This window comes from Rhamphochromis longiceps, linkage group LG19 (assembly GCF_057381845.1).
Source record: "Rhamphochromis longiceps isolate RC_006_pf linkage group LG19, R_longiceps_female_GT1.1, whole genome shotgun sequence".
NCBI lineage: Eukaryota > Metazoa > Chordata > Actinopteri > Cichliformes > Cichlidae > Rhamphochromis > Rhamphochromis longiceps.
Window position 1 is genome coordinate 14979431 of NC_140575.1, and position 15469 is coordinate 14994899.

The following is a 15469-nucleotide window of genomic DNA, read 5'->3' on the forward strand; positions in this document are numbered from 1 at the left end:
TTTAAATAAGAAAATCCTTTACAACTACATAAAAAAAAAATAGTTCTCTATTGGATATTTATTTTTGGAATAAACTATAAACCGATTCACTCACCTTTAAGCTGAAGCGGGTATGGCAGGTGGTTGGAACAAACTCATTGAAAGGCAAAGTGAAGTCTATATTGAGCGTCTCGCCGCAGGCTGCTAGGTACACTATAGAAGATCAATAATGCAATTGATTAGTTTGCTGTCCTCCTAGGATTAAGTAGAGTATACATATACTGTAAGATGTATCATGACTTAATAGAGTTAAAATGCCTTGGACATTAGCTGCCAACGTTAAAGAGGTACTAAAGCGTCGATTGCCTTCGTGCTCTACCTGGATGTTTTTCTTATACTTATCTCACAGCGTAGACACGACAAGCATAAACAGCAGGTTTATTTGACACACTGTAGAACTGTATCACTGTTATTACAAAGGCTCTGTGTTATTTCAAATACACATAACATCGTTAAACACATTTGCAGTAAATATTCAGTATGAGGTTTTTAAACTTCTAGGCTTATCTAATTAAGCATCTAAAACGCCCTATCAATCTCATCTTTTTATAACCGTACAGTACCCTTCATTTCATTTTAACTACTTTAACTTGCCGAGAATGAATGCTCGACCCGTAAAGTGACAGTTACTCAATGGCTGCAGCACCTCCAGAAAGCACAACTGCTCAAGATGTTTTTTAAACAAATTAAAAGTGATTTCTTGAAAACATTTCATTTAAAATGAACATCAGCTGTTCGGTGGATCTGTCTTACCATTCTCCTGTTGTTTGGTGGAACAGTCAATCCAGTTGTGTTGGTTTGCTGCCCAGATCATCTCAAACTGATGGAAAAGGATCTTGAACTTCCAGGAATACGGCACAAAAGAGTAGATATCGGGGGCGCTGTCACTCGCCCAATCCTGGATCAAATCTAAAAAAGAAAGGGAAAAGAAAAAGTGATTCTCGTAGACACATTTCTTTCAAGATTGTTTGGGATTTCCTGATGTGTCAATACGCACATGGCCAAATAAAAGAATCTGAAATCTTGCTCACCAGTGAAGAAGCTTTTCTGGGCGTAGATGAAATGGTACGTGGCCTTGTACACCTCAATCTCACACTGCCACGACTGGGGCATGTTCCATACCCGGGGGTAGCTGGCTATCACGTGGAACTAAAAAATAAAAAAATGGGAAAGACAAAACAAATTTTAACCTTTGAGGCGCCTTGTGTGTATGCAACACTGGTGTCTGCTTTGGCTCCGCTCTCCTTGAATGCTGAAGGAAATGTAATAACTTTCGAGAATCTCTCCAAAACGTCAAATGAAAAGCTTCGTTGCTGATTGCCTGCTACTTACAGCCAACATCTCAGCCTCCAGAAGGGTCCTGTACTGCATGCTGCTGGTGGTGTCCACATGAAGCAGCTGACCTTTGATGGTGGGAGAGTATCCTGAAGGCAAAAGCAATCATCTTTCAAAAGCTAGACCTACGGTTAAGCTCTTGGAAACACTGTTATTTACCAAAGCTGCTTATGTTAACTTCCGGGAACAGAGGTGAGCACTGACATAATTTCATCTGCTCTGTGTGACAAATCGTTACATCTCAAAAACTATGGGTGCTTTCAAGGTGAGACAAAGGTTTGGCTGTGGAGGAGTTTTATAATGTTGCTTTAGTTCATTGTCATTCGTTTATGCAGTTTTTCAGTCGTGCTGAGGTCTGAACTTTGACTGGGCCGTTGCAACCTTGATTCTTTTCTTTTTTAACTTGTAGTTTTACAACTGTGGTGGGAATGACTGTCCTGTTGCATGACCCAGCTGTTTGATGGCCTCACATTTGACTCTAGAATACTTTGGTATACAGAGGAGTTCATGGTCAACTCTATGATTTCAACGTGGCCAGGTCTGATTGTCCTTTTTACTCAGTACAAAACAATGATTCTGAATGATAAAACCTTAACTTTACAGTTACACAAGTCCTAAAGCAAATAGTTGTTAACAATGTTCCTTACAGGCCATGACTTAACAAATGTTGGCAAGCCTCAGTCTGTGTGCAACACACAGAAGAGAGGAGCTGAGTAGTTGCAGCTTAGCATTGCATGGTTAACCTCACATACACCAATAAGTGATCACTTTAGGCAATCATTCAGCAATCTTTAATAAGCGATTAGTCATTTACTAAATAAGGAAGCAGGAGTTGAGTTAAAACAACTTATTTACTCTCGTTTAAATGTCTTCATTTTGTTTTTCAAACTATTTTTATATTTGTGAAATCATTCATAAGATTAGTGTTGTAATAAGATGCATTATGTAACTAAACTTTGTATTTAAAAGTTTAGTTACAGAAAAAAGGAAAAGAAAACAATCTCTAGGTCTTAGTAAGCTGAGTAATATCACAAAACAAAAGTGCACGTAATGTAATTTTAGAATTTTTACAGTGCAATTTATAAGAATGATTTCCATAATAGTAAACCTACACTCTACACACTAACGTACCAAAGATTTTAATAGTTTAAATCATTACAGCCCCTAAATTGAATTTAAATTATATGGAGGATGTTGCACAATTTACTACATTGGTTCACTTTAAGAAAAAAATCATGTTTAGGAAAAAAGTAAATTATGATTTATTAAATAACTGCCAGCAGAAACTGCAAAATTAAATTTAGCACACTTAAACATTATTGAGAAATAGGGCTGCCACGATTAGTCGACTAGTCACGATTACGTCGACTATTAAAATCGTCTACGACTAATTTAATAGTCGACGCGTTGTTTGAAGCTTTGTAAGATCACAAAAGATGCAGGAATGAGTAGTAGGATTTAAGAGTGTAATAACGGACTGAAACAGAAGATGGCAGCACTGCATGTACAAGGATGCCAGCTGCCGTTAAACCCCGAAGAAGAAGCTGTGTCCCATAATTCATAGCGCGGCCCAGAACAGTTGTCAACAATGGCGACAGCTAGTTAGTTTTAATATTACTCTTATTATTCTTTTTGGGTCACAAAGTAAAGTTTAACATATTTTCAGGCGAGAATGTAGCTGTGTAAACCTCAAATATCTGCTCAGTTTATCAAGACACCACGTATTTGCAAAAGCGCTCCGACGTTTTCGGAGATGTCTGTTACCCACCAGCTCGATAGCTAGCCGGGGTTCAAGGCTCACTAGAGCCAGTGAAAACACCGGACTCCCGGCAAATCGTTTTCAAACCCACTGCCGTCTTTCGCTACTCAGGTGAAACATATATGTCACTTAGATAACTTACAAATGTTATTGTTTGGCTTTTTTCAGTATTTTATTTGTTCCTGAGTAAATCGGTTTGGCTGAGATTAAAGTTGTAGTTTTTACACAGCTGAATAAACGTCAAGCAGACAACTGATTATCAGAAGTGTGAGATGCTCGAGAATATACTGTGCTGTTATATTTTAGATCGCAAGGAGCAGACGGCTCAGTTTATTAAACTCCACCGAAACAATCTGCAAATGTAATTAACATTTAATAAACTATCATTTTGTCTTTATTTTTAGTTAGCACATTCCTTAAACACTTAAAGCTGTAAGCTAATGATAGTTATATAAGAGCAGATGCATGCTGGTGCAATAAGCTGTACGTTTTATGTCCAATAGATGCATGATCTGATTAGTCGACTAATCGCAAAAATAATCAGTGACTAGTCGACTATCAAAATAATCGTTTCTGGCAGCCCTATTGAGAAATGAATTTGATGAATATCAATGGTAATAAATATCTGAAATAATAATAAAAACAGAGATACCCTCATCTTCATCATTAGCCATACTATAAGCAGCTTGAAGAATCCATCGCTGTACACTTAAATGAACTTCTAGTGAGATCTGATAAAGCTGCTTATCACAGTAGCAGTTCAGCCATTATTAAGTGTAAAAGATGATTACTACATGATGAGAAAACTGCTGCGTGCGTCTACATTAACCAGGGCTGACCTTGAGCCAGGGGGATATTTGCTGATGTGAACACTCATACTTTGGTCTACTGCTGTTATTTCAGTGAAACACACACTTACCATTCTCTCCCACAGTCATGGGGATGTTGACTTCCAGGTAAGAGCCTGCACCTACATTCACATGAATGGCATTGGTTTCCTAGTAACAGGGATGAAGACGTATCAGAAGAGAGAGAAAGCAAGCAGCAATATCATACATGCTGTCAAATTATGAGTGGGCGCTTCAGAGAATAAAAATACAAGAAAGAAAAACATCACCTAATCTGAAGAGAAATGTGTTCAAAAGATGTAATAAAATGACAATCTTTCCTGACTCAAGCAATTTTAGGCTTTTATTCAACGTGTATTAATGGTGTTATTTAGTATGCACTTCACATGCTTTGTGAAGATCCCTGCACTGCTCCAGGAAGAAAATATGAAAAAGCATAAAACATGAACCAATATCAATAGCTCAAACATGGTGAGATATAAAGACAAAGACGAGGAGAACAGCAGGGAGACGAAGACAGATCAAAGAGTTTGGCAGGGGGAAAAAAAGCAGACAGGAGAGAGAGCAAGAGTCACCCTGTTTTTGGTGAAAAGCAGATCGATGGTGGCGTCAGCAATGATGTTCATGCGAAGCTCGAAGGCCTGGATCTGCCTGGGTTTTCCCGGCTGTGCCACCTCAGTTGCCTTCATGGCCTGGTAGTCTGCAGGCAGGAAGAACTTCCACAGACAGTCCCTGAAGAAGGTAAAATCATATTATAGAGCCAAGTCTAAATACTTACAAGTGTGAACTAATCATACCATCGGGGTGTTAGAATAAAAGACTTGATGACACCCCCCCCCCTTCAGCCAGTTTCTACTGGCACATCTCTAAACTAAACTGTCCAGTAAATCAGGAGTTTTCTTTCTGTCATCAATCAAAACCAAACCCAATCAGTTTTGATTGGCTGCCTTCCAGAAGCCAGCCCTCTGCAAATACTGAAGCTGGATTTAATTTCTTTCCTGGTTCGTGAGCAATAGGTCATCATCTCAAACACATTCATTCATGTTTTAGTTGGAATGAAATCTAAAATATGGAAGTGCATAACGACCCTGAAAACAACTTCAGCAACCAAGCAACAAAGAGCTTTTTATGTGTACACAGGAACAGTAAGGATTTCACATAATGTTCAGAGATTTAAGGCAATAAAGAGATGGACACAACATCAGTGCGCAGCCTACTGCTTGCAGACGTTTTTAATGCCTAGTACTTTGTGATGGCCTCCACAGACAATCTCCAACTTCTTGGTGTGCAGCTGATGACGCTTTTACTCGGTAGCCTTGGTGAGCTCAACAACACATGAAAAGGAGTTACGCTCCAGTTCTCCAGTTCATACCACATCACTGTAAATATGCTTGAAAGTATAACTGAGCCAGGATTAATATGTCTGGGCAGCTCACCCAAGGAAATTCTGTGTGTGCAATAATAAGTTTGTGGTATTACAGTGACAAAATCCTGAGCAGGACCTGTATGAACTACAATTAAAAACAGAGATGTCTTTAAAACTAATACCTCCAACTGTCAGCTTGTACTCTAAAAACCTATTAGTTCAGGTTTCATGCTGATTTTGTTTTGTCCATCTGTGCTCACCTCTGCCGGTCTGCCCAGGGCCCATAGTTGAAGTCAGTTCCTTTCCCACAGACGATGTCCAGACCCCAGCAAGGAGGCAGGTCCTGCAGCTTATCATCCTCACTGCTCGTCTCTGCTTCCTCGCCACTCTCCTGCTCGACAGGAACCAGACCTGGACACATACACAGTGAAAACGTCAAAACCTGGGTATCAGCAGAAGGCTGAACAAAAATACACAACTGCACTAAAAACAATCAAGAATATACTTTAATAGAGACAGCATACTGGCTGGCAAATTTTACATTTAGTGTCAGCAGCTATCAGTTATTCATGTTAATGTCTTAGCACAGAAATCTCAGCGGATGTGTGCATGCATGAGCTTACCTGGTTCATCTTGGTAATAGTAGATGTCAACATCATTGGACTGCATCACAACAAAGCCCTCTCCCATCAGTCTGGGGGGTCTAGATGAGAAATTCACAAAATGACAATTCGGGGGCAAATATGTTAAACAGAGACTTGGAACTCTGTGGCCTATTCTTCTATACTGTAAACCCATGATCTTTAATGCAATGCAATTCAGTCTCAGTGTACTTGAAAGAGCGACATTCACTTGGCAGCGTAATTGAGTAAAAAACAGCAGTCATTAAAATAAAATTATTCCAAGGTAACAAAAATCTTCTACTTGTGTTTTGTACAAACTAGATGAAAAATACAAACCCAGTCTCATCCTGTCTGTTCTTAAGATTCACACCATAGATATGCATGCGGCAGGATAGATGAGAAGCACTACGGAGAACTAGCACTAGTCATTATAATATGCTTAAAGAAATACGTGGAAATAAAGAAATAGGATATTCTTCAAGCCGAGTTATTTTTTGGGCTACAACTCCTCTAAAAATGCTTTGAGGTAAAAAGTTTTATTATCAACAACACTGTAAACAGAGAAATACTGTTTATGTGCTTATCTTTGTTAGATGACTTGAACTCACTCGTCATTCTGCATGCCCAGGTAGCGAGGACTGGGAACCAGCATGACCCGCACATTCTCCAGTGAGCCTTTGACAATGTGCATGTACTGGTCCAAGTGGCTGGAGGGAGGTTTGGTGGCATACGTCAGGCAGGCATCCTCAAAGTTCATGCACAGAGTCTGTGGAAGGTAGTGGTTCCCAAATGCTAAGCGGCCCTACAAGACAGCAAACACACATTATTTTTTTATTAAATTGTATTGCATGCCTCTAAAAGGTTTTGAGATGTTCTTAGGTACTTACAGTGCTGATGTTAACTTTGATGACGGGAATGAGGGACCGCCAAGATGATGAGGGATCCTGACTTTCAGCTTTAATGTTGACACTACACAAGAAACAGAAGACAGTTTCACAATCTTTAAGTAGAGGTGTGATTCTAGTCAGTTCAACTAATTTGACTGTCAGCAGGAAACGACAGTAGCTCTGTTCTGTCTGCACTTCTAATCCACTTGGTAACAACAGATAGAAAAGGGTGTGACATTATGCAACTTTTTCAGCAGCTGTTTATCATTCACAACCACTGAATGTGCTCTTTCACTCATTTCTGTTCTGCTGAACTGAAACCATACAGACATGCTGAGAAAATATAAAAAGCTGTACTCCCAAAAATGTTATCACAATTAAAAAACAAAATATACACTTTTTTTAAAAAAGGTAAACAAGCATTTAGACTGTTGCATGTGTTCTTTTTGTTTCAGATATAGCTAAAAACTGACAAATCATCCAAAGGCATTTTTATTTGATTTTAAGGTAACACAACTAGAGCAATTAACAACTTAGAAACTTCAAATAAGACTCATGTCTTACAAAGAATTTTAACACTGGATAAAAAGCAAAGTTGCCCGATGATGCCGTAGTTATACCTTTCCAGTGTCTTGTTTCTGTCCTCTCGCCCCCTCTCTTCATCTTTTTTGGGCCTTTGAAGCGTGGGTTCCAGTCCAAAGGTCTCCTGCAGTCGTGCGTAGAGGTCAGTCCGGTTATAGACATGGAACTCAAAGCCGTTGACAGTCACGTAAAGCCTCGTCTCTGCCTTGGGATCTGATGCAAAAACAGAGACAACTCAGAACTCAAGGTGATGTTGCCACATGAAACTAACTCAGTTAGAAAAGTTGCATCTTGATAGTCAAACATAGATAACCCAAGATTTCCAATATATACATATATTTTTTCTGTGGTGGACTAACATATGCATTTAAAAGTTTAATCTAAGCAGTCATCAAATACTTCTCTACTCACCATGTTGTTTCTGTTTTGGATTATACATTTTCCACCAACGAAATATGAGAAAGCCATCCTGTATCCTGTAACACACACAAACAACAATCAGCATGCAAATTATAAGATAAGAGTGGGACGGATGGAGGAGAAGCAACAACAGAAACATCGGTCAGATTACCTGATAGACATGTCTTGGTTGATGTAGTAGACATCTCTGAACATGACCTTCCCTGACAGAACAGAGAAGGAGAAGGAGCCTGTGCACAAAGGCAAAGTTGAACAGTGTAAGCATGTTTTAAAATGGCAACATAAAGTGTTGGTTTTACTATTAAACCGTACTAGTAACATCCTGCAAATTTCTTTGGATTTGATTGCAATGTCTTCAATTCAAGCTTAACCAGTTAAATGAATCATTACAGGTGTGGGATTAGAGCTCTGGGTAGCTCCCCAACTGGGTCTAGACTGGGTCTAGAGAGTATTTTAAATTCAGGGAATTTAAAATAGAAAGTAGCTCGTCCACAGAAGGACTGGTAGCTCCCCTTACGATAAGGGTTCAGATCGCGCGAACAGGTGTGGGATTAGAGCTCTGGGTAGCTCCCCAACTGGGTCTAGACTAGGTCTAGAGATTTTAAATTCAGGGAATTTAAAATAGAAAGTAGCTCGTCCACAGAAGGACTGGTAGCTCCCCTTACGATAAGGGTTCAGATCGCGCGAACAGGTGTGAAATGTGTGTGTTTAGTTAGTTAGTTTGTTTTAATCAATTTTAAATCATGCTTTTTATTTGTTTTTGTTTCTAATGTCTCTGTAAAGCACTTTGAATCACCTTGTTGTTGAATTGTGCTATACAAATAAATTTGCCTTGCCTTGCCTTACAAAACTGCAATTACAGAATTATAAAAGCTCTGGTACAATAACAGCAGCATGGGTGTTGCTGGGATATTTAATCGCACTTTCACTCTTATCAAAGAGAGAGAGAAAAAACACCCCAAAAACAATCTTAATTACGATCTAAATCAGCAAGTGGGTCTGAGTCTGTCACTGAGTGAGAAGGATGAATTTGATTTCCTGTTAATAATCTCTTTTGGCTCATAACATGTCTTTCTCAGTTTCAATTACTTCATGCAAACAGAGCGACAGCACCTGAGTGCTTCATGCATTATCATCCAATGTAAAGCTTCCTCACACTGGTGAAATTCCTTTCCACTGACTGACGAGACAATGTCTAACTCGCTCCAAAAATCCACACAGAACCACAAAGGCTAATGCCTTCCTGTAAATTCATGCAGGATTGAGTTGAAGCTAAATGATAGCGAAACACACCTGAGGCATGTTTGAACCTGCTTAACACCTGACACAAATATGTCAGTAAAAAGTATACATTCTCTTTATCTGGATAGAAAAGTCAATCGCAAACAAAAGGGTGACTGCTCAGTTTGTACCAGAATATGTTGGCAAAGAGATGTCAACTACGCCTTGCTCTTCTCATTAAACTTTCATGCTGCCTTTGTTGTCATTTTGCATTTCTCATTCATGCTGTCAGTCAGGTTCAAGTTTGTGTTTAATTGATATGCGTTTTTGAAAGAGAAGCTCACATCCTAAAAACTAAGTAAGGTTTCATTGGATTGTGGATTGTGTCACCCATGTTTAGAAAGTCTGGTATTGTTTGCTCAGATGCTGTGGATATAATCACTGAGAGAACCTGGCTCATCATGAAATATTCAGCAGATTGAGTTAACGCCTTCAACTGAACGCTTCCTCCTCCCTATTCATCACTGTGCGACAGAGCTCCTGATGAACACACCGATGTGAATGTAGCCATCCTTGTAGAGTCTGTTGATGATGAGGGTGAGAATGAGGCCAATGTTGCGTGAGTTGTAATAAGTTAAATAGATAATCCATCCACAGGACAGAATGGTGGCTGAAAGGGGAAAGAAAGAACATGATTTCAGTCAGTAAAATTAATTTTAAGAGTTACAGAAGCTTCTGTCTGCTTGTAAACATAACAATTTAGTAGGCCAACACTTTCAAATATAATCACAATGCTTGATTAATCTCTGTTGGGTCAAATTCTGCAACAGCACAGCATGAGTACTAGTAACACATTAGGAACCCCACCTGAAAGTACTCTGTTTCCTTAGGCACTATAATTGGTAATGCAGATGGAATTCATATACACTCCATTTCACCTGCTTTAGTGCAAATTCAGGTGAACCTGCTCTTCTCTATAAAAAGATGGGGTATATATTCCTTAATGACTGAATCCAGACATGGATTAAGCTTAAATTCAAAGGACACCTGCTTTTAAAACGTTTATCTAGGACTATACTCAGTCCTAGAGCTCAGTACAATAAAATGTCCAACATGTCAAGAGAACACATAAACGTACTGTAAACTGAGCTGAATCATTGCTATGCATTCAACACCGAGTATAAAGGCCAAAAAAATGCCCTTCGTGTGCAGTGAAGTGAATTAAATTGCACTCTCATAAAGATGCATTGACTGAAATAATATTACTGCTGCAAAGCCAATATTTGGAACACATACAAATTAAGTGTCTCCATAAAATTTTTAACTACTGACCAACAAGAAGCCAGATGAAGTTGGAATCATGCTTGGTAAGGAAATTATCCAGATCCACAAAGCTGGGGAAGGTGCTTTCATTGGTTTTGGCAGCATGTCCATCCATGGCTACAGGCTCGCAGTCAGGTGTCTAAAACTGAAATGATCAAATGTCAAATTAGTTTCACTGGCACATGAACATGTTTAAGTATGCAATGAACTACATCACTGCAGAGAAAGACAAATACTATCAATAGTGACTTGTTATAACCATCATGCAGATAAATACAAGATTAAACTTTTTTTTTCCCCTTTAGAAACGTCTCTGCATCCGCACAGCTGCCTCCTCAGGGGGGTGAGTCAACAACTTAAAATTATTCTTGGAAATCACAGGAACTGTTTTGGTACATAGAGTTCCAGATTTCCAAAGGGGCCTTCCACTTTCTCAGTGCACAATTTGAAAGCCAGCATCTGTGGAAGCACGGGATGGTATTAGTGGTCACTACATGAACATTTTGCACATCCGTGAAGAATAAATTCTGAACAAGCTTTGGAAGTTTTAAAGAAATACTGGCATCCAGATGTCTTTTGTAGGCAATGGCTTGAAACTTGTTCAAACTATATTCTGGATGTTATGAGTCTGAACTGCATGCCTAGACTTATTAAGAGCTGAAAAGTTTAGACTCATTGTGAAAAAACAACAAAGGAAGTCCTGAAGAGCAACTAAGATCCTGTTTACAGTCTTGCTAAAATCAGCAATAATGCAAAACACTAAATATGTCTGTCACAACTGCACCACACTCAAAATGATTAAAAAAAAAACAAACAAAAAAAAAACCCCGATGATAATAATAACAATAATAATTAAGTTTCTGGCTCTAATATGTTTTCCTTTAAAATTCTTTAATATAGAGTTTAAATAAGTCAAAAATTTTTGCTTTTCTGCTTTTATTTCCATTTTATAGTGTCTTAACTATTTTGCAAACTGTGTCGTACATAATGATAAATGTGCGTTATCAAAACTGCTGCATCGACACAGCAAGTTACATGTTAGAACTACACTATGTCTACACTGGCAGGGCTGCATCATATTTGGCATAAAATTTGCATCACAAAATCTGGCAGATTAATTTGCAAATATGATTCTGTAAAAGAGAAATAATAAACAAGATTGGCGGGCAAAAGGATCATTGCTTGTTTCATCTTATATCCTGTGGTCATATCCCTCCAAGTTATAGTTCACATCCCTGTAGACATGAAGCAAAGATGCAGCAGACATTTTCACACATTAGAACATAACTGTCTGAGTCCATTGGGACTCATGTACAGACAGGCAAGCCCAAAGCATGAAAATAATAAAATTAGCATTAGTTATTAGTATATAGTTAACTTACTGTGAAGTTTTTTTTTTAAGATTTCAAACCAGTCACATAATACATATTTCCAGTACATTACAATACAGTACAGTATGCATAACATGACGCACAATCATAATTAGGAAAATGCGTAACTACTTTGCATGTTGTGGCTCGTTCAGTTATTTGTATTTGCTTCAATGATTATTAGTGACAGGAGGCTGGTGAAAGGCTCATGTGTGCCCGTGTATGCTGTGATCTCAGTCACCCCATGCTTAAAGGCTTCAATACTGTACACACAAACACAAATCCTCATCTAATCCACCCCAAACATTGTTGGCTGTAAAACCAGTGAGATGAAAACAATCCCAGCACAATTTCCAACAGAAAACACAGTTTCTAAAAGTTTCTTTCTGACAGATACTACATGTAACTACATGTGTTTGCTTGTCACATTTGACAGACTTTAAATTAACGGACGTTTCTGATCTCACATGGACCTGCTAGATGCTAATCCTGCTGTGGCTGTCGGTTTCTCTTCTGAAGCAAATTATAAGGAAATGGGCAAAAGATCCTTTAGGTCATTGTGTTCAAACCTGCCCACATTCCAGAATCTTACTTCCTGGCTAGCCTACCATGATTCCTTATCATAAAGCTTACCTCACTCTTCTGTATATCCAAAACACACAGGAAGAGTACTAACAGCGAACAGAAAGAGAGATTATATTTCTCTCATATTAGCTTCTCTTCAGTGGCTCCCTTTTAAATCGAGAAGTGATATTAAAAAAAATTTCCTTCTAACATACAATTTCCTCAATGATCGTGTTCCCATCACATTAAAGTCATCATAGCATTACATTATGATGATGCACTGAGCACTTCTTCTCCCCTCTCATCTTTTCATATCACTCCTGGTGTGAGATTTACACTCTCATGTTAAAGCAAAGTGTTAATACATTAAAACGCCAAACCTCTCTAAAATACTTTAACTCACACCATATTCTGACATGCATTTCCAGCTAGTACAACTACGACTTTCGCTGCTATTTTTAAAATCAAATGAAAAAAAAAGGGATCAACTTGACTTGATAAACCACAGAACATATAACCACTTGCAAAGCTAAAACATAGACTCTACACTGTTAAGAGTAAATCACATTTTGCATGGTTGTCTGAAGCATTAATTTAACACAGAAGTCTGAATGATCATCAGCCATCATGATGTTTAAATCATATGTTTTAAAAAAAAAACAAAAAAACAAAAACAAAACTGTATTCTGGAAATACCCAGACTACGTATCCATTCCTGTAAGGCAAGTTCAGGTTTTACAATCTAGCACATGATATGAGATGCTGGCTTTCAGGAAAGATCAGCGTTGGCAATCACTGACTCATAATTGTTTTCTGCAAGCTCAGTGTTTTCACTTTAGGTTCATAATGGTGACTAGATTACAGCAAGAAGTCATCATCTGAAGTAAACAACACCCATCAGTCTTTAGTTTGTAAACAACAATTATGTTAACTAACTTTTTCATGCCAACGACCATTCAATGGGCACACTGAGCAGAACTACTGCATAATTCAGTACATTGGGGGGGGGGGGGACGACGACACCCTTCTATTCTTCATTAAAGAGGTGCATTATAAACATATACACATTTTTACACAATGAGCAAATGTACAACACACTGGGATGTCTTAAGAAAAAAGTGCAATTTAAGTCTCTTTCTATACTTAGTGAGTCTACTGTCACTGAGCGTTCATTACAATTTCATATCCTAGTGGATAAATAAAAGTACAAAACCCTGTTATAACTACACAGTACTTTTTTATGTCCAATTCAAACCTTCTAAATAGACTGAAAAAAATACTCACTTACTGATATAAAAGTAACTCATAAGCATGCGGGCATGAATTATCAGCCACAGATGCACCTGTTCCTAACATCATTATTTTTATTTAGGAGGGATTATAAATGCTAGCTTGTGGTTGGGATTCTGACAACAAAAAAAACAAAGGTACACAAACAATCGAGGCGCACTGTCCCATTGCCGTAGTTGAAAAAGGCTATACAGAGAATCCATAGCTAAGATGACTGGCAGATTAAAAGCCCCAAAATATGTGCATTAATTTGATTATCAGCATTATATTAGCGCACACAGGTAACCAAAGAGCAATTAAGACGTTTAACCCAAATAAATGTCGGACTGCAAGATGAACCGAACGTGGCAAAAAAAATAAAAAATAATGGGGAAGTTGTCTGTCAGTTTGCCTTTGTTGACAGAGGTAATGACATACATAAAAGGACATCGCTGCATCATTTTATAGAAGGCCAGGTGTGAAACGATTACTCACTCCAGCTCAGTGTAATCTGGAATCCAGAGACACCTGAAACTAACCACACACCTAGCTAATCCCAAGTCTTGAGCAATTTCCTGAGCATTACCTACAACAAACAAAAACTGTTGTTGAATTTAGCTTATCTTCCTATCTTCTTTTTAAACATTCGTAGCAAAAGTCTGAGTTACTGATTTGTCCTCTGCAGTCAGCCTCCTTCTTTGCTAATGACGTATTAAGCCATTAATTTAAGAGCCGCTCAATATCATAACGTTAGCACTGAGGTTAGCTAGCATGCTAATGACAGCAGGCCGCGCCCTCCAACTTCTCCTTTTCTGAACTGTCAAAACAAAACAGCTGGTGTTCCTTACATACCTTAATATCCTCAGTAAAGAATGGGCTTTCATCTTTGCTCCAGTTAGCCCGGAGTTTCTGTCCTTTAGTAGTGTCGGAAATGACCACAGCTAGCATCCCCGGTGTGTACTATTTACCTGCCAGGCAGACGACCAGTTAGCATCTCTTCCTGTTGTGACGAGACCGGCCACAAAAACTACCAATAGGAAAAAAGAGCCAAGGCAGCTTCTGACCAATTAGATGAGAGCGTGACACACAGCTGACAGACATTCTTCCTGCCTCCCAGCGTGATTGTATTTGTGACAATGGTGTTTGACGTCGTATTGGTTACATAAAATCGATATACCGTAACATAAAAATTACTTCATGCATTAAAATAATACACACATTACTCTGTGAGTTGCTAGAGTATTAAACAAAGAGCACATACTGATCAGAGATGCTTATATTTTTCATAAATGATGACTTTATTTTTGTCGGTTTCGGATTAGTTTTCATTATCTTGAATTTGTTCTTCATTTTTTAATCACTACAACAACAACAACAAAAATAATAATAATAATAATAATAATAATAATAATAATAATAATAATAATACAATATTGAATTTAATGTATTTTTATTTTTCCAGTTGCCTAGTCCTCTGTTTTTGTGAACTATAACTTGAACATCACTCTTCACGGATGGTACCTACCTTCAAGCTGTTCAGTGCATTTAAATATGCACTGAACCTCCTGCTAATTCAGTTTAGCTGCACAGATTGCTTCAGAATGCCATGAAACATATACTCAGGTATCATGTATTTGCAATATTAACTACACTTCTTGCACTATGTTGTTTCCTTCTGTAATCTGGGCTCTACCTTCTTGCACTAAAAGCACTTTAAAGTTAGGTACACTGATACACTGCACTGCTTCTAGGGAGTGATGTGTTACACCCTTTGTTGTGTGTTGTTGGCAACAATTGGCAGACAATTTCCTATCAGCTGTGTTGCTGATATGACTACAATCAACTTGAATTTACCTTTAACAG

At 38.2% G+C, this 15469-nt stretch overlaps 1 protein-coding gene across 9 annotated transcripts in view; it reads right to left on the reverse strand.

Annotated features, from left to right (window-relative positions):
* The window catches only part of bltp1 (bridge-like lipid transfer protein family member 1), a 79930-nt gene extending 65333 nt beyond the window's left edge, over positions 1-14597 (reverse strand). For all 9 annotated transcript variants that reach the window (XM_085391728.1, XM_085391735.1, XM_085391734.1 and 6 more), the window contains exons 1-16: positions 14459-14597; positions 10413-10548; positions 9634-9750; positions 8011-8089; positions 7851-7915; positions 7478-7652; positions 6858-6939; positions 6579-6772; positions 5971-6050; positions 5608-5758; positions 4557-4713; positions 4053-4131; positions 1372-1463; positions 1071-1188; positions 793-948; positions 95-192 (exon numbers count right to left, since the gene is read on the reverse strand). In XM_085391728.1, coding sequence (XP_085247854.1) covers positions 95-192; positions 793-948; positions 1071-1188; positions 1372-1463; positions 4053-4131; positions 4557-4713; positions 5608-5758; positions 5971-6050; positions 6579-6772; positions 6858-6939; positions 7478-7652; positions 7851-7915; positions 8011-8089; positions 9634-9750; positions 10413-10518 — 1749 coding nt within the window. In that variant the 5' untranslated portion in view covers positions 10519-10548; positions 14459-14597. The remainder of the gene's footprint in view (positions 1-94; positions 193-792; positions 949-1070; positions 1189-1371; positions 1464-4052; positions 4132-4556; positions 4714-5607; positions 5759-5970; positions 6051-6578; positions 6773-6857; positions 6940-7477; positions 7653-7850; positions 7916-8010; positions 8090-9633; positions 9751-10412; positions 10549-14458) is intronic.
* Between the last annotated feature and the right edge of the window lie 872 nt (positions 14598-15469).